We start from the raw sequence: 27,554 nt of genomic DNA, 5'->3' as shown, positions 1-27,554 counted from the left end.
CCTCAGCGCCACCCACGTTCTTAAGCGGCGGACGTAGAACGTCCTGAGTTACCGCAGGTGTGACGTAGAACGTCATCGAACGGAGAGGGTGGAAGCTGCGTGAGAACCCTCTTATGCTTCCTATGGCGTCAAGGCTGCCAGAACCGAGGCCCTCGCTAAGCAATTAAGCAAACAAGGGAAGAGGAATGAGGGGCTCGTTATAAATATGACAGAAGCCAACAGCCACAGAAACCAAGCGTGTGCTTTCATCTTCGTGTTTTTAAAGCTTGGCTACATAATATCACCGGGAAAACGATGCAGCCTAACAAGCTTTATCAAAGACTCGGCGTTGAATCTCCTATCCACCGCAGTTCCATAAAGACGCAAGCTTTGCAGCACATTGCAAACCCCACCGCGCTAACCACATGCACCGACAAAAGTACGAGAACGAGGCCTAAACGAGAGCTCTACAAAGGAAGATTGTGCGTACAGAGGAAGATCGGATATATCGCGGAAGCGCACTGGAGGCTCTAGCCGAATAGTTTAGCGTACTCTACTGCTGCGTAAAACGGCGACAATGCGACCTCTTGTATAACGGCAGGCGTTTGTGAAGCAGCAGATACGCGCGGCGAGCCAACGATGACGGTAGCGAAAAGGGGGGAGGGGGGGGGGTGCGAATTAAGAGCAGGAAACTCCATTTCGAAATGGGAGCTAAATGAAAGGGAAACTTCCCTTATGCCTCGTCGATCCGCGAACGGAAATAAAATTTAATTTTTCTCTTTTTTTTCCACAATGATGAGTAAACGTTTAAATCCACGAAGTTAAAGGCCGTCGTCAGCCGTGGCGTCAACCATTTAAAATCCCATTGCGGTTGATTCCTGTTTACAGTGTATTAAACGCAGGTGGTCAGGAAAGCTTTTGAGACTAGAGCCGGTGAGTCATGCCTCCGTAGGGTAATATTAGACATCTTACATCAAGAACTTTCACCACTGAAGCATTTCTAACTGCCGCCGACCAGGTCAGTAGCCTCATACGCACTGCGAAGAACAATAATATAACAAATCCGAAATTTTGCCGAGGCACTGAAGCTTGCCGCAGAAGACGGCTTCAGTCATGAAACATTCTCCACAGGCCCAGGCATCCATCAAAACTAATGCTATAGCCGAGCGCAACCCGCGAAGCACAAAGTGAAATCTGAGGTGAGGGCTGCTATTGTTCGAAGTAGGCAGCCAAGTGGGCCGATGTCGGTTAGTAGCCCGCCAGGCTCCCGTGGCGCCCCTCTTATGAATCAATGACGGCAGCCCAAGAGGCGACCAACGTCAGCTTCGGAAGTCTGGCCAGCAGCGGCCAATGTCAGCAGCCCACTGGGCTCCTCACAGGCCTCCTTACGTTGCAAGGATCTCACGTGCTTCCCCAAATACGTCCAGTGCGGACACTTAATTATAGTTACTTTGTGGGGTGCACGTGGGACCAGTGGTGGCAACTCATGTGGGATCCCCAGACCGGTCAAACGTTGGGCCAATATGGGCAGTCCGCCTGCGGTTTCCTAGTGGGCCCGACGTCAGACTAATCTTGACAGCCCACGTGGGCTCCAGTACTCGGTCCCACGTTGGGCCTAGCGTGTCTTGCCAGAAGACGATGCTGTGCGGATATGGGCAGTGCATGTCTAGTCAAGGGCTTCCTTGTTGGGTGCTCTGGTTATTTTGCGTGCTTATACACGACATTAAACATTAAACTTCTTTAACGCTTTAAATTCACTAAACAGGTTTAACTTTCCTATGCATACGCACATGCAGCAGTCGCTTAAGGGCCAGCATATTTGTACAGGTTAGCCAACGGACAAAGCTTATCTGCACGAAGATATAGACATGCCGGCTTGATTAGCCCCATCCCCCCAAGGTCGTTGTCGGACCGACTACGGTATAGCGTCGGAAGCAGCGTTTGGGATACTTGCCAAGGCCTGTTCTGCATGGAGCCTGCAAATACGTTGAATTTGGCCTCAGATACCAGACCGGGCATGTCGGCGTTTCAGCTTCCGTCGCAACAGCATAAATGATACGGACAGTAAGCTGATCGGTGTGTAATTCTTCAAGTCCTCGACGTCTCCTTTCGTACGAATTAAGATAATTTTAGCGTTCTTCCAAGATCCTGGTACGCTCGAGGTCACAAGGCATTGCGTATACAGGGTGGTAATTTTTCTGGCACAATTTTAGGCGTGCTCGACGCCTAAAAGAATCGAACCAATAGCCATTTCTGAACAGAATCACGCACAGTGTGCGACGGAGGAGGGCGCGAGCATGGAAAAATTGTCGGAAAGGGCGCGCACGATTGTGGGCTCTCTGCTACCTGTAGGAGAGTATTATCTGGCTCAGGTGTTCATGACAATACAGTATAGAGATTGAGCGAGTTTATGTCCTCTCCTCAGGAGGTGTTTCAGGGGCTCTTTAAAAGTGCAGTTCATTAGAAAATTTGTAACTTGGTAAGCCCATCCCTAAAATCTGCCCTTGATCTGCATGTATGTGTAGTACGCTTATATCTATGCTCGACAGTTTCTTCTGTCCACACTAAACTCAAGAAAAGTTAGCGGTAACCGCGGCTCCGTTTCCGTCACACTCACTCTGTTTACAGTTTTAGCACAGCGGAGACGCATATCGGATTACAAGACGCCGGGTGAGTACGCGCAATAACCCCGCCTGGTACTGCCCCTAGTAATCAGGTGCGCACCTACGCTAGTACGCAGCTGCTGTGCTAAAACTCGCCAGTAACAGAAGTGCCAAAAGTGCATTCTCACAAAGTTCCTATAGAGCAGCCTTCGACGTTCGACGACAGTTTCTATCGCCCCACCCACGGATGTTCAAGACTGTCGAACAAACTGTCGAACAAAGGTAAAGGCCAAGCACTTGCATCGAGCGAACGCCACTAAAACGGGCGGCTATGTGGCAACAGGAACGATGACGCACTTTCAAAGAAAATCCAGTTTAATAAAAACTCACGGCGAATTTCAATAGACGTTGATGTTGCTTTGTTGTAACCACTGTTTCAGTACACCCGTCAAAAACGTTTTCTTCGCTAAATCCACGACATCGCTACACACATTTCGTAGTAACGAGACTCGAATCCCGAGGCAACGCCCATGGCGCCCGCCCCCGCTAATTGAACAACGGCATTCATTCATGAAGTTTCCGACACATTAGTTAACAACAGCATTTTGCAGTGAGGGTGTGAGTGAGTCCAGCAATTCGGCTGACTCTCCAACGCGTCAGCGTCCGTAAAGCGAGAGAGAAAGGGACGGGTGGGCTGTCCGAACCGTTACGTACGATGACGTCAGTCACGTGAGCTTCCATTCATCCTTTAACTGTCTAAGCTCACACCTATAGAAAATTATTCCGTCTCGCAGCTGAATCCGCGACTTCGTTCTACCCGTCCCGCTCGTATCGCGCGGCGACAGCGCGCGAAATTAGACGCAAAGTGTATACACACAGAGGAGCGCTCGCATTCCACTTTCAAAAATTTCACCCTTCTCGCCTTTTTTCACTCACATCCTTTCTCCCCTCTCTTCCGCTCTCTCAAAAGCAACACGCACCGCTGCCCCCTCCTCCTCGTCTGGGCCGATGGGCCCCACGGCGGTCTATTTCGGTCACCGGCGAGCCAGCCCGATCCTCCCGGGTGCAGGCAGGCAGCAAACAGGACAGCTCGTGCGAACCCGCTCTCGCTTTTATTTTTCTTTCTCCTTCTCTTTCCTCGAGATTCATCGGTCGCGTTGCATGCTTGGCCGCGATTTTGGCGCGAGAGGCGCTCGCCTTCCGCGCGCTCTCCCATTCCAGCAGCCGAACGCCGCCTCGCCCCTCAATCATTCGCCGCGCGCTCGCTCTCCGAGCCGAGCCGGGCGTCATTTGGCCGCTGCCGTCTTCTTTTCTTCCTTTTTTCTTTCCCCGGAGGATAAATCCTCCTTATATCTCACCATCTGTCTATTGGCCTCCTAGGAGCGCAGCTACAAAAGCTTCCGTTTTCTTCTGAAGCGATGGCTGCACCTGGGGTCTTTTTCCAGGCCGCACGGTCTTATCGCTGTACCAGTTGGTACAGTGACAGATATAAGGCGAAAGCCTTTAATGCCTCATCTTTGTCGACAGAAGGTTGTCAGCAGGGGTGTCACGCTTTTCGGTTGGTCGAAATGGTTATGACGTCAGAGTGCGCGGATTCGCAGTAATGAGGTCACCTACGGATGCCTGACGCCCCCTTTTGGAGCAGACGACAACTAATAAGAAAAAATAGTTGTCGTCCGCTCCGACAGGGGGCGTAAGGCGTCCGTGGGTGACCACATTACATACATCATTACTGCGAACAGAGCCATGGGTACAACCGAACTCATCGAAGCAGAGGGAGAGAGAGAGTCGTGCTAAAGAAGCAGTTAAAGTCGGCAGTCAGTGTAGTTGTAATGTGTAGCCAAAGTGCGTAGTCAAAGAAAGCACTAGTGCAGCACAAACAGCCTCGCAGTCAATGCCGAACAGTGCGCCAGGAAAGGCTTTCGCCTCGCAGCATTAGCTCTGTAGTAAGCTCTGTAGTAAGCTCTGTAGTAAGCTCTGTAGTAAGGCCGCCGCGGTGGCTCAGCGGTTATGGTGCTCGGCTGCTGACCCAAAAGACGCGGGTTCGATCCCGGCCGCGGCGGCTAGAATTTCTTTGGAGGAGAAATTCTAGAGGCCCGTGTACTGTGCGATGTCAGTGCACGTTAAAGAACCCCAGGTGGTCGAAATTTCCGGAGCCCTCCACTACGGCGTCTCTCATAGCCTTAGTCGCTTTGGGACGTTAAACCCCATAAACCAAACCAAGCCCTCTGTAGTAAGAGCAGCAGTGGACAGGAATAGAGAAAGTTTGCGTCGCAGCACAAAGCTGTGACGTCGTCACCACCGGGCAATGCGATAACCTTACAACCAATGAGAATGGGACACTGAACCATCGAGTACTTTAGAAGAGACAGCGACATAAGCCGATGTTTTCCCATATCCTCCTGAGAGCCGGCGATGGAAAATTCGTTCAATGCACTGAACAGCAGAATCGCAGGCGCGAAAGCTATGTGCAACAAGGTTTGGGCTCGGACAAAGCTGTTTCTAGGCTATACCTATAAAACTTGTCCCCTCAATTTCAAGCCCTTCTGATAGGAAAGCCCAAAAGAAAAGAATACAAATAGTGATGAGGGAATGCCTGCCTTTTGACGAGCTTTCAGAAGACTGAGAGCCAATGCCCGCACATCGCTTGCTGGCTGTGAAAAAGAACCGCACACTAGCAGGCACAGTGCAACATACAAAGAAAGTGGTTCTAATTTTTCTCTGCGGTTCGGATATTATGCAATTTTTTCAGGACACTTCCAAAAGTATTCCGCACACACAAAAGTTGTAAAAGCAGCAAAAAATTTTTGAGCCTTATTTTGGAACCTAGATTGAGGGAGAGGCCTTTGTCCTACAGTGGGGCAGATATGCTGACAACGACGACGATGACAATGATGAATCGCCTGAAAACGATTAGAGACAAAAAACTATGGGGGCACTTTGGGAGCCTAAAGTACGCTAGGCGAAAGCCTTTGTCGCGCTACTTCGACTGCCAATGACTGCCTATGTTTGTTACGGCTGCGCCGCTTGGGAGCCATCCTCCTCCACTTGCTTCCGCACACCGACTGAAGATGGAGCAGCGCTCGACGCTGCCGCGCCGACAGCTCCACCTGTCGACGAAGATGACGTCACCTTTTGGCAGCTGCGCTCGTCGATGAGTCAACGCAGGCGCTGGATGTAATGCCGGACGGACGGACGGACGGATCGACGGACTGGAGAATGAGCCATTAAAGGCTTTCGCCTTAAAAATTCAAACTCCTGGTCCCATGGGGATATATAGCTACTTCATGAAAGCACAGCGGAGACACCGCGAGCACAGAGCAGGGTACTGGAAAAACTCCGTGCGTTACCATTGTGGCCACAGGGAGATTACAAGACAGAGGCAGGAGGGCAACCAGGTTTTTACTGTTATCCTGCTGCCAATTTCACAACGCCAATTTACCAAGAGCGATAGATGAGAAAATCAGGTCGCGTCCATTGTAGCTTTCCAATCGAATGGGTAGACCTACGCGAATCTAACCTTTCTTAGTGGAGGACGAAACGGCACGTTGTGCACCACTAAAGAAAATCTAGGAAGCGACCATTCAGCTAGTAGTAGAGGGGGTCTACAGCGGAGAAAACAGGAGAAAATAGCAATAACTGAATGGGATACCTTTCGGAAAACACATCAAACGAAATAAAGGAGTATCACAGACATAGAGGGATTGGCGACATAACTACGGGAAGATGCAAAGGAAGCTACCAAAGAAATACCTCAAGAGGCGGAACCTGAAATTGCGCACAATAGACTCCTACACCTCTGGCAAGCAAAGCAGGCCTGGAGAGGAAATTTAAACAACACAGATGGAATAGAACAGTCCGGAGGAGGCTGCAAAACGGTACAGAAAGTGTTCCTCCGTGCCCTTACCCCACGACTGGTGGCTCCATCACTGGGAACAAAAGAGCACCAGTCTAAAGCTGCTGCACGCAAGAGACTCGGCCGACTCGGCGGGCGCCATGTTTACGAACGGCAGCGCACCACTTCTCAGCGGGACTCCGCAGTGCAGTGTTCATGCGGAATTCGTCTGCTAATTTAACCAGTGAATGAAACGCTCGCTGCACTTGCGAAACACCATCCTCAACTATCTTTTCAATCACTGCAATAACTGCTTGAAAAATAGTCACAACACTCCACAAATACCTGAGGGACTATTTGCTCTCTGCCTGCGCCCTGATTGTACGAGGGAACTCTACCTGTCACAGCGCTGCAAACAGCTTCGGTTCCTTTTCTTACAGACATAGCCAAACTCAACACATGCCTAAACGCGGCTGTGCCGAGCCCCCACGTGCTCACGAAAGTGTGGCGTCTCAACTGCCCAACGCCAGCAAGTTGCGGATGCCTCTGAAGGGAACCTGATGTTGCGGTACTGTGCCTTTGAGACATGATTCCGTTCTCTCAAGGGCACACTATTCCGACTTCTGGTCAAACAGCGGCACCTTAGATGACATAAGCGAAATTATATGAGAATGGCAATGAACGCAATTAAAAGCGCTCGTTCCCACTGGTTATTCGTCGCTATGGAATAGCGCTCCGCTCAAAATAAACTTTATCTTGTCAGTTCCTTTTGTTTTTCACCAGGAATTAATAGCATGCAATCATTCGGAATCTCCCCTGGGTGCGAGCTACCTTTCAGGTTAGATTTTGGGATGCTTTCGAAATAAATTCAAAATATATAAAGCTTCAAGACGGGCAGGGATGCGGAATTGGAAGTTTGGGTACGTACCCCATTTGCCAAAAGAAACGGAGCAACAGGTTCTTGCTTCTCGACAGTATAATGGAGCCTTTACGGCACCTCTCAAGACAGAAAGGTGTCAGAACGTGAGGACAAGGGTTCACCTTACTGTACACAGATTCATGGCTAAAGGGCTGCCATAAGTGATTCGCTAAGCGGCTAAGAAACAAACCAGTGTTGCCCGGTTACTTTTGGCAAAGACGGCAGCTTTGTAAGAATGGAACTGCGCGCGCCAAACAATGCGTAAATTTCTTCAAGGGCACAACAACGGCAGTAGTAGTATAAAACTTTATTCCGCAAAATGGGACGGGGTTTAGGGGTTGGGATTGAGCGGGCCGAGGAGGCAGCAAAAACCAATGGGATCCTCTACCTAGGAACAACATCTCTTTTGTTCCACATGCCATCGACATTATCCAAGGTCGGTACGCAGCGGCTGTTCTCCAGAGGAAGACAGAGAAGAAGAAGGATGCTCCCGCGGGGAGGCGCCCGTGTTCCCTGCCGCTGGAAGGAGGGCCGCCGGGGCCCGCCCGTCCAGCCATGGCCCTGGACCCGGACAGCTTCAACGAGCAGGCCATGGCCCTGTTCAGGGCAGCCCTGGACGCCAGCGGCCCCAAGGAGAACGTGCTCTGCTCTCCGCTGGGCATCGCCACCGCCCTGGCGGCCGCCCAAGGACCAAGGTATACGCATGCCAAGCTGGGTAGCTGAACGGCGTAGAAGGGTCTATACACGCAGCCAGATGAGCTCAAAGGTTTGGCTTTGTTCCGGAAGAGCTGAGGTGATGGTGGCTTCAAGAAGAGACGATCATCAGCCTTGAACTACAAACGTCGGCAATCGTTCCGCCAGCCTTGTATAGTATCAACATAACTTGTGTCACTGTAGTCGGCTATAACCTAAGTCTGCAGTGAGGCTCCGCCCACATTTAGCTTCCGCGAACAGCGTTCCTCCCAGACGAAAAAGTAGTACGCTGGTTAAGCGCTTCTCGTTACCGAAATAAAAAGCTTATCGCAAGAAAAAGATTATGAACACCAGAATTATGATAGATGCATAGTTTGATATAGTCAAACATTAAAAAGCTGATTTCGTTTACTGTTGCGATTGGCCAGCGGAGTAATACTGAACGCCGCGGACAGCGACCCAGTGTTAGCAACTACTTTTTTTCAAGTTGTATCCTACTATACAACACAAGGGCAGCATCCTTTAAAATTAAAAAAAAAAGTAGCCTAAGCAGTAGCAACGCTTTTGTCCAAAACCCTTTTCCCAAGCATTTCACCCCTGAAAAGCCCAGCAACAGGCCGGGAGAAATCTTGTACCCATTAGGAAACCGGTGGGCACCCAGCGGCACCGGGGATCGAACCCAGCACCTCCCGAACCCGAGGGGGATGCTCTACCACAACGTAGAGCGTCAAAGGTAGAGGCGGAGAGAACACCACGTGAACTATGATGTCTGTTAATTGTAACTCCCCATCACCCAGTCCGCGCAGAGATAAGTTTAGATAAAGCACTGACACATGAGGAAACGTTTTACGCCACCTATAAAGCCAGTATTTTGCGCCGCTACGCCGACGTGCCATTCGTGCTGCATCTCTTTATCTGTCTCCAATGTTTGCCACCGGCCAGCTGCTCCCCGTGATTGCGGATATCGAGTAAACACCTTCCCACGTCGAGGCGCTATTCACAGCTTTGAGTCAGCTTCTGACCTTTGCTGCGTCCAAAGCGGCGGAAGAACTGAAGTTGTCACTGGTGGCATGAAAATTACGTTGCCCCGTCCCATTTTTATCCTCTCTCCTTCACAGAAGGTGGGTGGGACTTTTAGAAAGCGTAATCTTAAAATGCTGCCTAGCGATAGTATAAACAAAGCTATACATTAGTAAAACTCTCCACAATTAATGAACACAACCAGTAATGGCAAAAAAAGGAGACTAAATCAGCAGCACTGGAATGCACGTTGAAGTTAAACAAAGCTTGCGAAGAAAACTAAATTTTCTATATCTACATAACATGTTCTTTGTTTTCACTGAGCGAATTGGCACAGTAATCACCAATTGTATACCCCCTGTCGTTGCGGTTCGCCGTATGTCTCAATCTTCGGTCTCTGCCAAAAACATCATTTCCTTTCTCTCAGTACACCACTCGATCTCTCCGATGGTGGAAAACGTGCTTGTTCTTAGCGCCGCCCCCTGTTTGTCGCCAGGCCGTTCCAGGGACTGCACCGGTGGCCTAGTCGTTTGAGCATGCGGCTGGCATGCGGTAGGTGCGCGGTTCGATCCCCAGCGCAGCGGGGTACTAACCAGTGATACAGTGGGTACAAGCTTCCCCATGCCTGGCACTCGGCTTCTTTAGGGTGAAATGCTTGCGAAATAAGTCTTTCACCCCACCTTGAGCAGAACAAAATACCTTGTGCTATGGCGCTTTTTGGCCACATATGCCCTTCAATTAAAAAAAATTTTAGACAGTCTTAAGACTTTTGTCTTTAAAGCCTATAGACTCTCTACAGATAAATCCTATAAATTAGTTTATAGACTTTTGTCTATAGACTATGAATAGACAGAAAGAAACATCTATAGGAAGGCAATAGAGTCTATAAGAAGGCTATAACCTGTCTATAGACCATTTTGATAAGGGTTGCGCCATAAAAAAAAATTATCCTAATCATCATCATCAAAGACAAGTCTTCAGAAGTGAGGCATAGAAGCCTCTGCATAGTGCTGAGCATTCAGTCCTTGATTTTCAGGGCTGCACATGCGAAGACTATAACTTCTAGCGTTCAGTGTTTTGATGCGAAGAGACAATGAACAGTTGAACCCATCGTTGAACAGATTATGTGAACACTGCGCCGTGTTCCGCATGCAGCCCGGGCATCATCAAGGCGGGCCCCCGGCCAGGCGACGTGGAAAGCCTGGCGGAGTGCGTTAAGAGTCTACGCCGCTGCGACGCCGTCCGGATCGGCAACTTGCTCCACGCCAACACAGCGCTCGCCGAAGAGTACGTGGCGCTCTTCGAGGGCAGCCTCGGGGGAAAGGTATACGCACTGCCCGCCTCATCCACTACAGTGTCACTCAACGTGTTCGTAGCTGTGCACCGTGTGCGCCGAGAAATTCGTCGCGGTTGCACTGTTCTTGCGAAAAGTGCGGCCTTGGGCCTCCTGATAAGCGCGCTGTTTCCAGTTCGACTTTCTTAAAAAAAATTCAAGTTGTTGAGCTCTGCTGAACCGAGTTTTCACGTAGCGAAACCAAAGCGCACAGCTCCGGTTTATATACCCCATACCCTGACGTCACAACTGTGAATTGAATCACGTGACAACCCGCGATTACCATGAGGCTTCTTACCGCCCTCTTTCGACAACTTGAAAGGTCAAGGTCAAAGGACAATGCCAAAGGTCAAACGTCAAGTGGTGCAGCACCAAGGTGGACCACACATGGTAAGGCAGATGTGCAACCATTACTTATCTCAAGGTAGTTTCAAGGTCATTTGGAGGCTCATGGCGAAATGTGCGTCGGTTGTAAAAGTTTAAAGTTACAAGGTTAAATGTGATCCGCTAAGTGGACCACACATGGCGAGGTATATGCGCATAGCACAGCCAGCCATGACTTATCCCAAGGTCGTTTCAAGGTCATTCGGAGGATAGCACCGCCATCCATGTCAAAGTTTAAAGTTTCAAGGTTAAATGTGATCCACTAAGTGGACCACACATGGCGAGGTATATGCGCATAGCACCGCCAGCCATGACTTATCCCAAGGTCGTTTCAAGGTGATTCGGAGGCTCACGGCGAAATGCGTCGCAGCTATAGTAGTGTAGCTTTCGCTCCAAAAGTGGAGGTTGAAGCAAATACTATAAACTACACCCTGGCGTACAACCGAAGGAAACCTAAAACCGATTTGCACAGGTATACAAAATTGCCACACGGATGCAGGAGAGGAAAAGCAGTAAAAATTATAGTGTCACATCCCTTGTATGGCAGGTGCTGTCATCTGTGGGACTTGGGTTGGGTTGCGATCCAGGTTGCTCATCCCGAGCAGCCTCTCACAATTAACTGCGCTGCCGCCTGACACGGTGGGCAGGTGAGCAGCCTGCCATAAAGCTGGCTTCAAACAGACAAACACACAACGGCTCAATACGCCTGAACGTCGAAAAAAAAGCGGAATACCCAGTAATCATTGCAAGTGTGAGAAATAGAATCTTACTGACACTTTGTCAAATAAGAATTCCACTTTTTTGGAGCTCCCTCTCGAGGCCTCTCTCTCAAATGGAATCTTTGTCTGCTCGTTAAGCTTCTCATAATAGCCACCGCGCACCCTCGCGGTGTCTTCTGACACCTATCACATGGTGTGGGCCTGCCCCTCCAATCCGGCCATTCCCCCATCCCCAACCCAACCCGGGAGGACTGGGAGGCGACCCTGCCTTAGTCGGGCGCGCCCGGGCGGCGGCCAACGCCACTGGGGTCCCGGACTAGGGACCTCCACCTAGTGCTTGTAAGGATCGGTCCCTTACGGGCTGATCCAAACATACCTCTTGTCCCTCCTCAATAAATGTTTTCACCACCACCCTCGTAGGTTCGACGGAAGGACGCGTCATCCCAGAGCGGAGCCGCCAAGGACATCAGCGACTCGACCAACACCTGGGCGTACGAACTGACGGAAGGTGCCGTGACAAGCGTCTTCGGCACGGAAGACTCGCGACCGGAGACCGATACCGCCGCGGCCCCTCCGAGGGCCGACCAGTCAGCTCAGCGAACACCGTTCGGACAGGAGAAGACAAGGCCGCTGCCACAACCGCAGGTATGTGGTGTAAGCAGCGATTTCCTGCTTAACCCTTTCTGACGCTTTGCGCTGGACAAGGGAGTACAAAGCGAACTCACACCTTTTGTAGCGAGAGCTACACTACGCCAGCTCTTCGAGCCTTCACTGAAGCATGGCACCCCTTGAGCTCCGTGGCGGCGGCGTGGTCTTGAGCCGGTTGGTCACGTGGTGCGGAGCAGCTGCTGCTGCCGGCAAAACCGAGCTGCAACAGATGTGCGCATGCGCCGTGTCAAGTGGGGGAGGGGGGGGGAGGTGTCGCAGCTATATAAGTAGGCGGCTCGGCGGAGCTCTCGCGTCACTCCAGGTTTAACCAGAGCTAAACCACAGCCAATTTTTTTGAGTTCATATTGCACGTACCTGTGATTTCATTGTGTCGGGTGAATATAGCATCCTTCATTCGCGAACAGTACGTTTTTTTATTTCACATTGCGAACGCGTAAAATAATATTTCGCGGTACATCGATCGGGTATGCACGCCGTCCACCGCTTTTATGCACGCAGATGTTGCTATCAGGAATGACATCACTTTTTTTCTCACATACAACAGCTAGGTGCATCTTCGAAACAAACTGATTCCTCGGCCCCTCCTGTGTTCACCTGACAAGTGGAATTTCGGCGTCGCTATTTTGATCAATTAGGGCAATTTGCGCGAAATTTCGCGCATCCCTGTAAGAAGTTAACAGCTGCTGCTTGCTGGAAAGTAAGAAATTGTGTTTGTTTAGGCCTAAATACGGAATTTAGACAGTAAATTACTGGTTTTCAATGGGAAAAAATGGCACTGAGGACAAACCGACATTGGATTCCATTTTGATTTTGATTTTGTGGGGTTTAACGTCCCAAAGCGACTGAGGCTATGAGAGACGCCGTAGTGAAGGGCTCCGGAAATTTCGACCAACTGGGGTTCTTTAACGTGCACTGACATCGCACAGTACACGGGCCTCTAGAATTTCTCCTCCAAAGAAATTCTAGCCGCCGCGGCCGGGATCGAACCCGCGTCTTTCGGGACAGCAGCCGAGCACCATAGCCACTGAGCCACCGCGGCGGCTGGATTCCATCGATGGATTACCGCGCTCTAACGACAATGCAAGCTAGAGAGAAAAAAATCCCTGACAATCAGTGCGATTCCTGTGGCAGAGTATGCGTATGAGTCTGGCAGGCCGCACCCCCTCTCCACTCTTCCCACCCAACTCTGATTGGCGGCCGCGGTGTCACTTTCAACACTCGCAGCCTCCCACCTCGCATCTTTGCTCTCCCGCTTTTCCTCTCCTTTCCACCTCCCCCTGAGAGTGCAGGGGCATATTAGAGGGTTTGCTCTGATACTTGGATGACTCAAGGTCGCATTAAGGTCATTCAAGTGGAGCCAGTGGGTGGTACCACTGGTACACAGACTGTGGACCACCTAACCGGCGTAGAATGTTCGGAGTAGCATAAAACGATTCAACGCGTTACGGAGTATAAGATCGCTGGTCGAATCAAAATGTAGCTTCGCACTGACAACCTTTGGTTGCCCAAATCGTGACTTCTTCAAACTTGAAACGTCCATTACGGCCAAACTAATTGACGTAGGAAATTCGAAGTGGTGTCACACGAAGCCGCGCGAAAAAGACAGGGACGCAGAGAGACGTACACACGCGCGCTGTGTGCCCAGCAGCACATGTAATTCGGAAGATATTGGCAACACACAAGCAAAGGCTGGGCCTACAAAGGACCAGTGTGAAGCCATCCATTTCCATTATTGGGTCAATTACCTGTGCTACCTGGGGTGTACACAAAAGTTTAGAGCCCAGGGGGTCTGCTTCTGAGCCATAATCTGTGGCTTGTAATGCTCCTTGCTGGTCAAAATCTTTTGATGGTAGGAATATCTTTGATTCTGCCCCCTCCAATGGGTAGGACTTTTATGAATTCTACAGGATCTTTGGGACGTTAAACCGCAAATACCCAAATACGTTACAGGATCCCCACTACAGGGCTTAGAAGCAAACCCCCTGGGCTCACTTCTGACAAGGCTGTACGTCAGTTCTCTGCGTCCGTGTTTTTTTTTTCGCGCTGTTTTAAGAATGACCTGCCACCAACTCGCCCAAACCTCTACATTGGCCAACAGAGAGGACTTAAAAGGAAAGAATATGTTGCAGTGGACGGCAAAGTATTAAGATAGAGAGAGAAAGTAACGTTTAATCAAAGGAAATATAATGAGCAAAGTTAAGAGGATTAAACAGTATGCAGGGATATAGTGTCTGCCACTGGTGCGTGCCAAACATTCTGGAACAAAAATTTTGAAAATGAGAAAATTGTACGATACTGTTATGGAAATACTTAATGTAATGGTTTGGTTTGGTTTATGGGGTTTAATGTCCCAAAGCGGCTCAGGCTATGAGGGACGCCGTGGTGGAGGGCTCCGGAAATTTCGACCACCTGGGGTTCTTTAACGTGCACTGACATCGCACAGCATGGTCCAATCTTCTGATATGTACTGTACTCTAAATCTTTCTTTTAGGGTGTCTCCATCGATTGCATCGAACATTTAAGACTGCCATAAAAAATCAACGTCCCGCCGCGGTGGCTCGGTGGTTACGGCGCTCGGCTGCTAGCTGGCCCGAAAGACGCGGGTTCGATCACGGCCGCGGCGGTCGAATTTCGATGGAGGCGAAATTCTAGAGGCCCGTGTGCTGTGCGATGTCAGTGCGCGTTAAAGAATCCCAGGTGATCGAAATTTCCGGAGCCTTTCACTACGGCGTCCCTCATAGCGTGAGTCGCTTCGGGACGTTAAACCCCAATAAATCAAACCAAAGCAAACCAAAAAACCAAAGCAATGGGGCACCCTTTTGACGACAGGAAAAGCGTTAATATAAAAAAGAATACAAGACTACCGTCCGGTGACCTGCAGATATATTGATTGTAATAGTGAAATCTTACATTGCATGAAAAACAAAAACGGTTTCCAGCTCAAAAATGTTTTTGTCCATAATTGTTGGGTATGGAATCGGTGACCAACTAGAGAGGCCCATGTCCTCCAGTGGACTTAGTTGTTGATCCAGTTAATCTGAATGGCTCCGACTATTAACACAGGGAAGATGCACGCTGAACTTGGTGGCGAGTCTAGAGATTAAGATCTGCGGGGGATATGAGTGGCTGCAGTGTGTATACAGACCGTGGATACGCACCCTCCAGGGCTCGTGCCTGGTGAACCTGGTGTACCTGAGCAGCCGCTGGGAGGAGGCGTTCCGGCGGGCGGGCGAGCAGCCCTTCTACGCGGAGCCCGACCAGGGCCTGATGGTGCCCATGATGACGCAAAGCGGCAACGAGCTGCCCTACCTGCGCGAGCCGCGCTTCGCCTGCGTCCGGCTGCCCTACGACTGCCCGTCGTCGCAGATGGCCCTCTTCCTGCCCGCCCTGCGCGCGGGGGGACTGGACAGGGACGTGCTGCCGGCGCTGGCCCGATGGGCGGACGTGCGCGCAGTGCTGGACAGGCTCGCCTGGACCACCGACGTCACCGTCACCCTGCCCAAGGTCGGTGGGCACTCTGATGACCGCATACCCTAATATACTATAAGCATGAGGGGATGCTTGTAGCGCGACAAAAACAGACAAGGGACAGAAGGCGAACTATAAGCAAGATACTATAAGCAAGATAGAAAGACACCACAAGGGTCAGTCAATGGGGGGGGGGGGGGGGGGTGACCCCTGAGAAGTACTTCATTTCATTTCATTTCATTTATTTTACCCTCAGGGCTTTCGCATTACAGAGGATAACTGCGTTGCCACAGCTCTTCAAAGGGAACAATTTGTTCCTCAGTAATACTCGGTAGTATGGTCTTTTGTAGCATTGTAGTCGCTTGTCCGGCAACATAAGATGTGTAATACTGCTGACAAGTTTGAAGTTAAAAGCCCGAACATCTTTTCCCGCCACGTCCTCCAAGTTAATAAACAGCGCGATATGCGGCAACCGGGAACTCAAGCGCCCTCTAGAAGATATCTTCTAGAGGGCGCTTGAGTTTCCGGTTGCCGCATATCGCGCCCTCTGCTGTATACATGCCCTCTGCTCACATATATGCCCTCTGCTGTCACGTTACCTGGATAGCTATCTGCCCTGCTGGGTACACGGGCATTTTCATGGCGTAGGGAGAGGGGGAGAGGTGAGGGTGCGGTGGTGGAACACCGTAGGCCTATTGTTGCACCCCTTTCGCCCTGGAGGATGGCGGAATACCATGGAGTCATTTTTAACGTGATGGCACTGGGAGGGCGATAAAGGCGGAAACTGTGCGAAGCCTCCCACCACTAGGTGGTGTTCAGGGAGATTTGCCTCTCACCTCCTCTCCACCTGTAAGGTAGAGGAGGAAGACGCTGCACGAAGAATGAGTCAGCAAAATCGAAATGACTACGAACAAAATGACTTAGAAAGTAGCAACGTGAAGAATATACAGCCTTGCGAAAAACTGTGCAAAAATGAAGCAGTTCGGGAGCCGCTCCTTCTAGCATTGCTCGAGAAGAGCAACCTGTACGTGTCTCACAAGCCCTGCCGGTGGCTGTGTTTGGAACAGCCACCTGCCGGTGCAGTGGTGCACCAGCTACACCTCTGCACCACTGAGCTGGTAACGGTGTGAGGGCTCGCCGCGATCTATAAATGTGCCACATTTTGGCTAGCGGCGTGGTCGAAATTCGGATCAGAATTGGAATATACTGGGGGAGTGGAAGACGTGAACTCACAACTGGAATACGATCAGGACTAGAATTGACTGCCGAGCGAAAGAAGCGTGATACAGGATTTCCTCCGCATCAAAAGTGAGCTCCATGAGGGCGAAAAAGAGAGCGACGGGACTAGGCGGCGCGGCGACCACCGACGACGTTCGCTTCATAGTGGGGCAGACCACAAGCAAGCGAAGGTGGCAGACGACGTTCGCCAGAGACTTGCACAGCGGTCTCGGCGTGTGCGCGCTCGAGCCTAGTAAACACGCCCGTAACCTGTTCTCTGTTGTCCAGGGGCGTCTCAGACACCCCTCCAACATTGACGAGGGGTCTGAGCCCCTTCGCCTTCACTGTCTTTGGGTATTGGCGAATCGGAATCTGCACAAAGCGATCTCTCTCTCTCTCTCTCTCTTTCTCTTTTTTGCAAGAGTTTTTGCAAGATGTTCTACTTTAGATACCATCGACCACACTGGCAGAGCAATGGGGATCGCTTCTTTAAGGTCTGCGTCATAAACGTATGATTTCTCCATGCAGTTTGTATAAATCTACGTTATAAACTGAGCAAAAAAACCAACCTTTCCATTTATTTCTGCCCTTTGTATAAAACTGCGTAAAACAGGCTGCCAGCCGCATTCTCTCCCTCCCTCTGTTACCCTCTCCAGCTGTGCTCTAATCCCTAGAAACCCCCCTTCGATGGAGCTAGACTTTAAGCCTGCTGTTCTCGCTCTTAAAATTAAATGTGCGGGTATGCCTCGTAGACAGGACAAAATAAACATTTTGTCTACGGCGGCGGTGTATATTGGCAGTGGCAATGACCAAGCCGGCGTGCTAGCGGAAACGAACTCCGGCTTAGTAAAAACAGTCCCGTAAACTGTCACCGCAATTTGCAAGCAAGTGAGAATGGGTTCCGCGAGTGTGTCAGCGGAACGATTGATCGAGCGCCGGTAAACCCGCGGTTCGACACGCATCTCTCCCTGTAGTGCGCTCGCTCGCACAGCCCGCTCCAAATGTTGTTTGCCCTGAGCTGACAAGCAGATTGTTCTCATTATTTAAATGCTGCGGGTCTGCCTCACAGTTACAGATAGCAAAGCAAACATTTTCTCAACGGCGGCGATGAACGAGACGACGCACTTGTTGACGCGAAGACAGATCGCGGAGAAGCAATGTGACAAACCGGAAACGGCCAGTGGGCGTCTTATTGGCTACTCGAGGGGGGACTTCCGGGCGACTAGAGTTTGTGGGTGCAGATCCCCCTTATAAAAATGGTCTATAGACCATCTATAGACTTCTTATTGACTCTACTGACTTCCTATAGATATTGCTTTTTGCCTATTCGTAGTCTATAGACAGTCTGCTAAAGGTGTATGGCCATAAATCTATAGATTATCTATAGACTCTCTATGGCATTTGTATTGCCTATAGACAGTCTATAAACTTTATAGACAGAAGTCTATAGACACTCTATAGACTGTCTAAAACTTTTTTTGTAAGGGGGCCGAGCAACGAGCCAAGCGACACGGGCAAAACTCTTCGCTCGACGGCGCTGCTCGTCGCTACCGCCTTCGCGTGAGTTTTCGCGTTCATGGAGCTCAGCCTTCAATCAAATTGACCACCCCTGATTTTAGAGCGCAGCTCTTTGGCGTCCGTTCCTGGGTTTCGCGTCGTCGTCGGCGTCGGCCTCGTAACCAGCTCCGCCCCCCTTTCATCCCCCCAGCGCTATCGGCGTCAGCGGCATCAGTCAGTCGCTGCTATCTCTTCCCTCCTCCCTTTATCGTGTTGTCCGCTTGCTGCGCGCGCTTCTGCCCCCATCGTTTGCCGCTGGGTGTACACGCCGCCCCCCTCCCCCCTCTTCCTGCGAGTCTCCGGTTGTCAAAGCGCCGGCTCGAACTTAATTCCTTTCTTCGCTCCTCCTCCAATGCAACCCCTGTGCGGTGGCAATCAGAGAGCCAGATCGGTGGCCGCGGATCTGTATATGTGCACCGCCCGAGCCGAAATTGCGAATACGTGTGAAAAAAAAAAAAAATTCTGTGATAGCGCATACATGCGTTGCTCGATTTCTTTGCCTCAATCTATCGAAAAGGTGAAACAGCTTATTTGCTGCGCTCAAATTTCGCATTAGGAAGTAACGTAATCGTCGGTAATTTTTTTTTGTTTTTAATGTTCGCTACAAGCTGTGACGGATTAGGCTGATTTTAACAATCCACGCTACCGTCCGGTAATGACCATCGTTGGGCTTTTCCGTCACCTGTAATGAGCGACGACACGTACCGTGTGACGAAAACACGGTCTCCCCACCACAGCGTCAGAAACTGCGGTCTGTTGATGGCACAATGCACTTTTCCGCATTCCGCTGATAACGCGGCGCTGATAAGCGCTATAGCGGAGATGAGGTGTGTAAGGCACCGTGCACGAGCGTGTTCCGGGAAACAAATTGCGGATGTTGAGTCAAGCGCCCAGCCGGTCCAAGTTAAAACCATTCCGGGGCCACTCAAAAAAAAAAAAAAAAAAGAAAGAAAGAAAGCATGGCGTGAAATTGTGCAGACCAAATCTGCTTCTTCAAGGTGGGTGTGCGACTAACAAACACATCCTTGTGTGCCCCCTCTACATTTAAACTATAATCTGCCACGCGTTAGGGAAGTATATGAAACCAAAGGGGCTCCATTGTTTTGTATATCTCGAACGACTCCACAACGAAGTTAACGAGCTCATCTTATTCCGACCACGTGATTCCGACCAACTATAAAATGAAACATGACGTGCAATATCACGACCGGTTGTAATGCACCACGGGCATAAAGAGGAACAAAAAGGAAAGGAACTGACCGCCAGAAATGTATAACAAGTAAACTGGAAAAACGTTTAGGCAGCTTCATTTTGTCCTCTGCTGTACTGTTTCATGTACTGTTCTAACATGTCCTGGAACACTCATTTGGCTAAAGTTTGTGAAAGGCTGCGCAAAATAGCCTGCCTGCTATATTCTATTAAAGCACGTACTATGCCCAATTTACATAAGGAAAACAATAGCACATGCATTGGCGTACAGTGTGCTGCGATATGGAATCTGTTCTTTTTATTTCTGTTCAGTGTTTTGGCGCAAAAAAGTGAATTCTTTACTAAAGTCTATAATTCGGGCTGTGATGTACGGTGTGCACATTAATAACAATTCCAGTCTTTTTTCATGCTCGCACATGCCTTCGTTCATGCTATTATTCAAAGAAACTGTAATCCTTATGTATATATGAAACAATGAGTTCTGCCTCCCGTATGTCCCCGCCAGAGCATTACGTCCACGCGACCGCTTTACCTTGCCCACAGTACGGACAAGATATGGTAAACGTGTCCGTGCCTTTTATGTACCAGATGTGTTGAACGACCTGCCAGATAATGTTTTATCTTTTAGCACTCGGAAAGAAGTGAAACCTGCTATCTTTGATTTGTATGTGTAATTTTGTTTCTTTTCTTTTTTTTTCCTTTTTTTCCCCCGTCCTTTCTTACTGCCTTTCCTTAGTTTTATTCTGATTCTTGTGCAGTATTGATCAACTGTGTCCTTCTCTGGCTTGCTCCATTCTGCCGAGCACTTCCCCACAAGCCCATTGTTGGCTTGGGCAGGCTCGTATTTGTACAATGCCATTTTTCGAATAAATAATAATAATAATAATAATAATTATTATTATTATTATTACGCGGAAAGCAAAGGGGGAATAGCTAGAAATTAATTTGTCCGAAAATTTGCCCTTCGCTAGTACCACGGAGCTGTCAATCAATCAACGTCTGTCCTCGCAGGTGATGCTCGAATCACCGACCATAGACGTGCGCAAGTCCCTCAAAAGCGTCAACCAGAAGCGTTCAGCGGCTCCTACCGAAGCCATCCCAGGGTCGGAATCCAAGCCGGTCGCTCCCAACAACCAAACCCCCAACACGGGCGCGGACAAGCCAAACCCTACGGCCAACACGCCAAGCACCACAACCGTCGGATCCAACGACATCAGCAAGGCCTTCAGCTACGCGAACGCCGACGACCTCTGGGTGGAAGGCCTGTTCCACAAGGCGACCCTGGACTTGACCACGCGCGGAGGCAGGTCACCTCCCGGTTTCTCGACGCTGCTCTCCCTGTGCTCGAACATTCCGGCGAACGAGCCAGTGCGCTTCACGGTGGACAGGCCCTTCATGTTCGTCGTCCTCAAGGAGGACCTCTTGCTCATGGTCGGCCTCGTCAGGAACGTCGCGACGAAGCCGAAGGACGACGACCACAAGAAGTACTTCTTGTGACACCCTCTGACATATGACCCCTGCGTGAGGGGACCCCTACTGACGTGACCCTATCTGACGGAACTCCATATGACGGGAAGTCATCTGACGTGGCATCAACTTACGTGACGCCGTCAGACATGACACCGTCTGACGTGCCACCAACTATCTTGACACCATCTGATGTGCACATGATGCCGAAGTGCGGTTTCTTATAATCAATGCTGGCGATGGCCCGGGTCCTCAACAAATTCTCCAATGTGTGATTGCGATATATGTGTAAGGCAACTCTATATGTTAATACTATTTCATAAACCTTACGAACTACATGACGGTATACGCCGTTTCGGTAGCTAAGTTGGCCAAAAAAATTCGCGCACTTACTAGCTAGTTTCTTAGTGCAAAGTAACGGCGGACGTGTCAGGCATGACATGGAAGTCTGCAAGTTATAAATGCTACACGGCAACAGAGAACGGATGGAAAGCGTTACTAACACACGGTGATCGTTAAGGACAATGCGTAAAAATGCGCAAGCACATAGAGAGGCACTTAAGAGCTTTTGTAAAAGCCAAGCATCTGTTTTTGTCACACAATAAGATAAGGTAAGATAAGTAGTTAAGCTCGTCAAACAGACGAGCTCCACAGGACAATGCCCGGTGGTCGAGGTACGGCTAGACTAGCGCGCGAAAGGCTACAGGTGCCACCTCATCATACAAACCGTATACGTAGCCTGAAGTAAGCTTAGATATATATCCAGGTGAACTTCGTTATAACGAAGTTGAAGGGACTCGGCGATTACCTTGTTATATATCCGTAGCTTCGATATAGCCCGTGATGAGCGAGCTTCCAAGGGGAATTGTAATACCTTCGTTATATCCACTATTTCCTTACAAACCGATTCGTTATAACGAGGTTCGACTGTATTCGAGATGCTTGGATTTCAAACGATTAAATGTTGTGCAGTTTGGGACGGAGAGAAAAGCATACTCTTTTCACGACAGAATATTCGTTGAAACAGACATGCCCATTGGACGTGATCTGTTTTGTGACAAAGACGCCTGAAGCACATAACGGAATAAAACCTTGATAAGGTTGACAGGCCACGCTGCACTAGTGTGTAATGCGAAAAAAACAAAACAATCATAGCTAGGTAAGCCTGGTAAGCCCCAATCCTTTAGCGCTTCTTACTCGTTAGAGATGGCATCCATGAAGGAGCCCTGCCCACTTGTCACACTATATAATTTGTCGAGTGCCATAGTAGGTAGGGTCAGTGTTACCTATAGGTAAATTATATTATGTGCTTAGAATTAGAACCAAGGTAGTTAAAAGCTACAAAAAATTATCGCTAATCAGCTATGATGCCGTAAAAACAGGGATCAAACTACCACCAACGACATCCTCGTTGGATTTCGGTGCGTCATATCATTGGTTCAAAACTGACCACGTGATCCCGGAACTGTGACGTCATCAAGATTTCGGTTGCGACTTACTACATAGATACGACGAAAATCCCCCGATTGGAACACGACTGTCGCTGTAAAAACAGCATCAAAACAGAAAAACGAGACACTAGACACTTCCCTCTAGAAAAGTATTCTTAGATGTTTCAATGGATGGCGCGGAACACCGAAAACTTTAAGATATCGCTCCTGCATTCGGAAAGAGCTTTTCTGTGGTTATGAGGTGGAGGTTGCGAGCTCGCGAGGACAACGGGTGTCACAAGTGCGTTGTTCGCACGAGTTCGCTTATAGGACGCACACGAGCTTGACAGCCATCGCCTCGCATCCGTACAGCGTCTACCGAATTGCCACAGAAAAGCTCTCCGAAGTTCGGTCAGTGACCCTTCACTCTGTTGACTTCGCAACTGGAGCGACCCCGACGCCTGGTTTGCGGCTTAACCCATCGTCCAATGAGGAGCAACCACTGCAGACCCTTAATGGTCTGCACCCTCTGGAAAAAATACGAAGAGCTATACAAGAAGGCACTTGCAGCGCAGACCGATGGTGAGAGGCAAGCGAAAAAACAAGAAAAATCTCACACTGCCAGACGAACGCGGAATGCAGGCCTCGGAGAAAACAAACGCGCAAACCGGTAGAGCTGTCCGGGAGAACGGTTAACGACTTGGAGTACTCCGCTAATCCTACTCTTGTTACTATTCGAATGCGACCACGCAAGGCAGGCAGGCTTCAAGGCTGCCTCCATCTCGAACCCCGTTCACGGAAAGACTGCAGCCAACGGCCCTCAATCTCTCTGGCCAATGCATAACAAAGTGATAAAAAATAAGGCAAAGAAAGAAACAAAAGATGTGAAAAAACAGTAGTAAAGAAAGAAGAGAAAGAATGACAGAAAAGAAACAAAGGAAGAAAGAAAGAAAGGAAGAAAGAAAGAAAGAATGAAAGAAAGAAAGAAAGGAAGAAGGAAAGAAAGAAAGAAAGAAAGAAAGAGAGAAAAAGAAAGGAAGAGAGAAAAAGAAAGGAAGAAAGAAAGAGAGAAAGAAAGAAAGAAAGAAAGAAAGAGAGAAAGAAAGAAAGGAAGAAAGAAAGAAAGAAAGAAAGAAAGAAAGAAAGAAAGAAAGAAAGAAAGAAAGAAAGAAAGAAAGAAAGAAAGAAAGAAAGAAAGGAAGGAAGAAACGCGATGGCGGGAAAGACCCCGGCGGCCACTGCAGCACGTCTCTGCCCCCGTCCGTTCTCTGAGGTTTATCCGCCGCATCCGGCACAAGCAGTACGCAAATAATGAAGAAGCACACCGACAAACCGCGCAGAAAAGGCGATCCCGGAAAACGGCCCGCGCTCCGAGAAGTGCCCGGGCGAAAGGGAGCGACGATAAATGGCGCGCCCACAACAAACCTGACGCCCGCGGCTATGCACCGTCGAGGAAAGGACGCCGACGGCGGAGCGCTGCCTCCCTCCTGTGCGGAAATAGGAGTGTGCCGTGCGTATGCAGGACTACATGCCTCGGGGCCGTGTGATCTCGTGTCATGTGGTCTCGGGTTATGTGACCTAACAGTCCGCCTTTTTCGCAAGATGTGGTGCCCTCTGTGGGTGGTGAAAATTCGTCCGCTGTACAGATTGAAAACAAACGTAGATGGGAGACGCAGGCGCAATCTGGTTCCACGAGGAGCCAGCTGCGTCTGCGAAGTGGCAAGTGTACCGTATTTTCCGGTGTATAAGACGCGGTTTTTTTTCAAAAATCTTGCTGGTGCGTCCTATACAAGGGTGCGTCTTATATGCGAATTTTCCGTTTTTTTTTTGCGAGTTCAGAAATTACTCAGGTTCATGTTCAAGCTTTTTTCACCGAAAAAATATTACTACCAATAACGCGGTTGTAACATGGTTAATACTTCAATACGGAGACCGCCGTGCGCAACTTTTTTAGGTGAACTTTATCATGAAACGGCGGGGTTGACCACTTCCGGGATCTTAAACACGCGGCTGTTTCGGAGGCCCCAAGCAAAGGTAATGTGAAGTGCCAAAAGATGGCGACAGTCGCGCTTCTCGCCATTGTCAAGACAAGCCAAGAGAAGCCGATATTTTTTTTTTAGTCACCCTTTGCAAGTACGAAGTGCGAAGAGAATGCTTCAGACGTGTTGCCTTTTCGATAGCGCATCCGAAGATGAAGACATTGAAGGTTTTATGTAAAAATAAATTGTTATGGACATAAAGAGAGTTCTTTCGCTTTTTTTCTTTTGTGCTAAGACGTGGGCTGGTATGGCGTGAGTGTTGCCTTTTTCGATCACTCAGCGTTGCTTAAGAACTTCTCACACGCACGGTGCATTTTGCGATGGTCGCATAAGCATGTTTAATTAAGCCTCACTAGCCTAACTGGGTAAATTGGGGTGCGTCTTATACACGGGTGCGTCTTATATACCAAATTTTTCAATGACAGCCTGCATATATGGCGGGTGCGTCTTATACAAGGGTGCGTCTTGTACACCGGAAAATACGGTATGTGCTTGAAAGCTGTCGCCATCTGTCGGCCGCGCCTGTCACTGACATGAAATGCGCATGTGCAGTAGGAGCAGGCGGTTTCATTTTCAACCAGCGGAGCTGGAGGAGAGGAGGTGCGGAGCGGCGCCGTGAAAAAGGCGGATTGACGAACTTCGTTCAAAGCAAAGAATGCAAACAAAAAAAATGGCAGTGGCTTAGCTCTGGTTAAGCCTGGATATACAAGCGAAAAGCTGCATCTATGCTCTGTTTGACGTCATGGCTGTCGCAGTTTGCGCACAAGGCACTGGGAGCACCACGATAGCTGTGTAGATTTTGAGCCAACTCCCTCGCTATCACTTCTGGGTCTTCTTTTCTTCCTTCCATGGCGAATGTCTGCGCCTCTTCTACGGCCGCCGCCGCCGCTCACGCGTTCTCGCAACGCCTTGCGAAAGAACCTTCTCTTGGGACTGCGGCGGAGACCGCACGGCAGCGGCGAAGGGTAAACCGGTGGCGAGGAGGAGAACGGAGGGGGTGGCGAGGAGGGAAAGGGCACGCCACACGAAGCGCGGTGTTGACGAGTTCGGTGAAGCTTTTCGCTTCAAAAAAGAGGGTTGGAAGCGACCATTATTTTTCACACTGCCCCGCCCAACCCTAACCACTAACAACCTGCTACAACCCGAGACTAAAACGACCTACGGAAAATTCTCGCTAACTCCCCATGAGGTTTCTCTATATGGAACACATTATATAGATAAATGGTAAGGAACGTATACGATGCGGGGTTAGTTGGTAGGATGTGAACAGAAAACAAACTGCGCGACGGACAGGACATGCAGACAGGACAGGGTTTTGAATTGCAGACCGCTTCTATAGTAGACGAAGATAATCGGCTACACAAAAAACCATGCCGCGCGTGAAATTCTCGAACACTAGAAGATAGCGAGATATGGCTGTGATGAGAACGTTAACGAGACCTCGATACATTTACACGATAAACAAATAAAATTTCTGCGTTCCATGAGCTGATTAGGGCGGCGTGTTTACAGGCCATGAGTCTGTTGCGGATGCGTATAGTAGGTGATGAAAGGGTCGTCGCTTCAATAAATTCGTTTCAATCAATGCACCAACTAGCCCAAATTGCCGCTCTACATCACAGCTAGTAGTTCAAAGTCTGCGCTCGTTCAGTCAGCATCTCTCCTGTGTCATGTCCTTTTTGCAGTTTGTTTTATGCGATTGTAAAGGAACGTCTCATCGATTCATTTGATGAATTGTTACGGTCATACGCTTGAATCTGTAGTTACTTTCCCTGCTTTTAAGTTTGCTACATTTTGCTGTGCCTTCGTTATTCGCGTTCAGTTTTCCGTTTCCGTGTGTCCCACTTTTTGCTTCCGCAATCAAATGATAACTTGAGGAAAACCCGCTCCCCCTCCGTCATCTACGCGGCTCTACACGTCGCGACAGCGCCGGCTGAGGGAGATATCCCTTGCAAAATTTTTTAGACAGTCTATAGACTGTCTATATATACGTTTGTTTATAAAGTCTATAGACAAATCCACTAGAGTAGTCTATAGGCAATCTATAGATTTATGTCCATAGACTTTTAGCAGACTTTTGTTTACAGACTACCTATAGACTAGAATAGCCAGCAGAAATATCTATAGTAAGGAAACAGACTCTATAAGAAGTCCATAGACTGTCTATAGACCATTTTTATAGGGGATAGGGAGAGGAGGGTCTCATCAGCTCCCTGTTGAGGGAAGCGGATGTAGTCACGTTAGCGCAACCTAGACGGCGACGTGGATTCCCGCGAACTAGACGAGCATCCTCAGGACCCAGTCGACAACGCGAGCGGTAGAGCTACCTCACGCTCTCGCCGCTTCCCGCTTGCCTCTGTATTATTTGCATAAACACTGAATAACATATGAGCGCACAAGTGTTCCATTCCCCCTCTGTTCCCTGAAGCGTGGATCCCTCCTTGGCTATAAAGAGCGAAGACACATCATCCGCAGAGCGGGGTGGAAGACAACCTCATATACCACAGCAAACGTTGTATTAAGGCGAATGCCTTTAATGGCTCATACTGTCGTCCGCTAACAAAGCGTGTCATCGTCACGCTTAACTCGGGAATTAAAAAGGATAGAAAAAACCCAATGGTTGTTTCAGATAGAGGAGGAAAAAATGAACCTAGGGGCCAAGTTTGATGACAGCAGATTAATTAGTTAATTAATTATAGGCAAAAATGTCGAAATAGCGCGGACGTCGATATAGCCACGGGAACGGGGTGACGTCACATCCACCAGAAGTCGTCATGGCATAGTGAAAATTGTCACAGAATGGTAGGAAAGGCGTCGGATTTGTGTCAAATTAGACTGAAAAATGTGTAATTCATCGTAATTAGCACTTAAAATCCCCGAGAGACGTACAATTTGGGTATGGAGATAGCCGCGGGAACGGTGTGACGTAACATCCGCCGGAAGTCGTCACGGCATAGTGTCGCCTCTCAACACTTGTTGCCAAAGTGTCCTCCCAATTTTTTTTCGCATCAG

At 49.3% G+C, this 27,554-nt stretch overlaps 2 protein-coding genes across 4 annotated transcripts in view; one reads left to right on the top strand and one right to left on the bottom strand.

Annotated features, from left to right (window-relative positions):
• The window catches only part of LOC149332913 (uncharacterized), a 333,095-nt gene that overhangs the window by 199,983 nt on the left and 105,558 nt on the right, over nucleotides 1-27,554 (bottom strand). The window lies entirely within an intron of this gene.
• On the top strand, nucleotides 7,819-21,118 carry LOC149332919 (uncharacterized). The gene is made up of 5 exons (XM_089555921.1): nucleotides 7,819-8,031; nucleotides 10,205-10,373; nucleotides 11,906-12,130; nucleotides 15,320-15,658; nucleotides 20,618-21,118. Exons 1-5 carry the CDS (start codon nucleotides 7,892-7,894, stop codon nucleotides 21,101-21,103), a joined length of 1,359 nt encoding a protein of 452 aa, XP_089412047.1. The 5' UTR covers nucleotides 7,819-7,891; the 3' UTR covers nucleotides 21,104-21,118.

Source organism: Amblyomma mixtum, chromosome 8 (genome assembly GCF_055824585.1).
Source record: "Amblyomma mixtum isolate Tamu chromosome 8, ASM5582458v1, whole genome shotgun sequence".
Classification (NCBI taxonomy): domain Eukaryota; kingdom Metazoa; phylum Arthropoda; class Arachnida; order Ixodida; family Ixodidae; genus Amblyomma; species Amblyomma mixtum.
The sequence above is the reverse complement of the archived record's forward strand: the minus strand, read 5'-3'. Positions and strand labels throughout refer to the sequence as shown.

Coding starts and splice junctions, on each gene's coding strand:
- LOC149332919 (XM_089555921.1), top strand. CDS start 7,892: ATGGCCCTGGACCCGGACAGCTTCAACGAGCAGGCCATGGCCCTGTTC. Junction 12,131..15,319: donor GGCCGCTGCCACAACCGCAG/GTATGTGGTGTA, acceptor CGCACCCTCCAG/GGCTCGTGCCTGGTGAACCT. Junction 15,659..20,617: donor TCACCGTCACCCTGCCCAAG/GTCGGTGGGCAC, acceptor CTGTCCTCGCAG/GTGATGCTCGAATCACCGAC.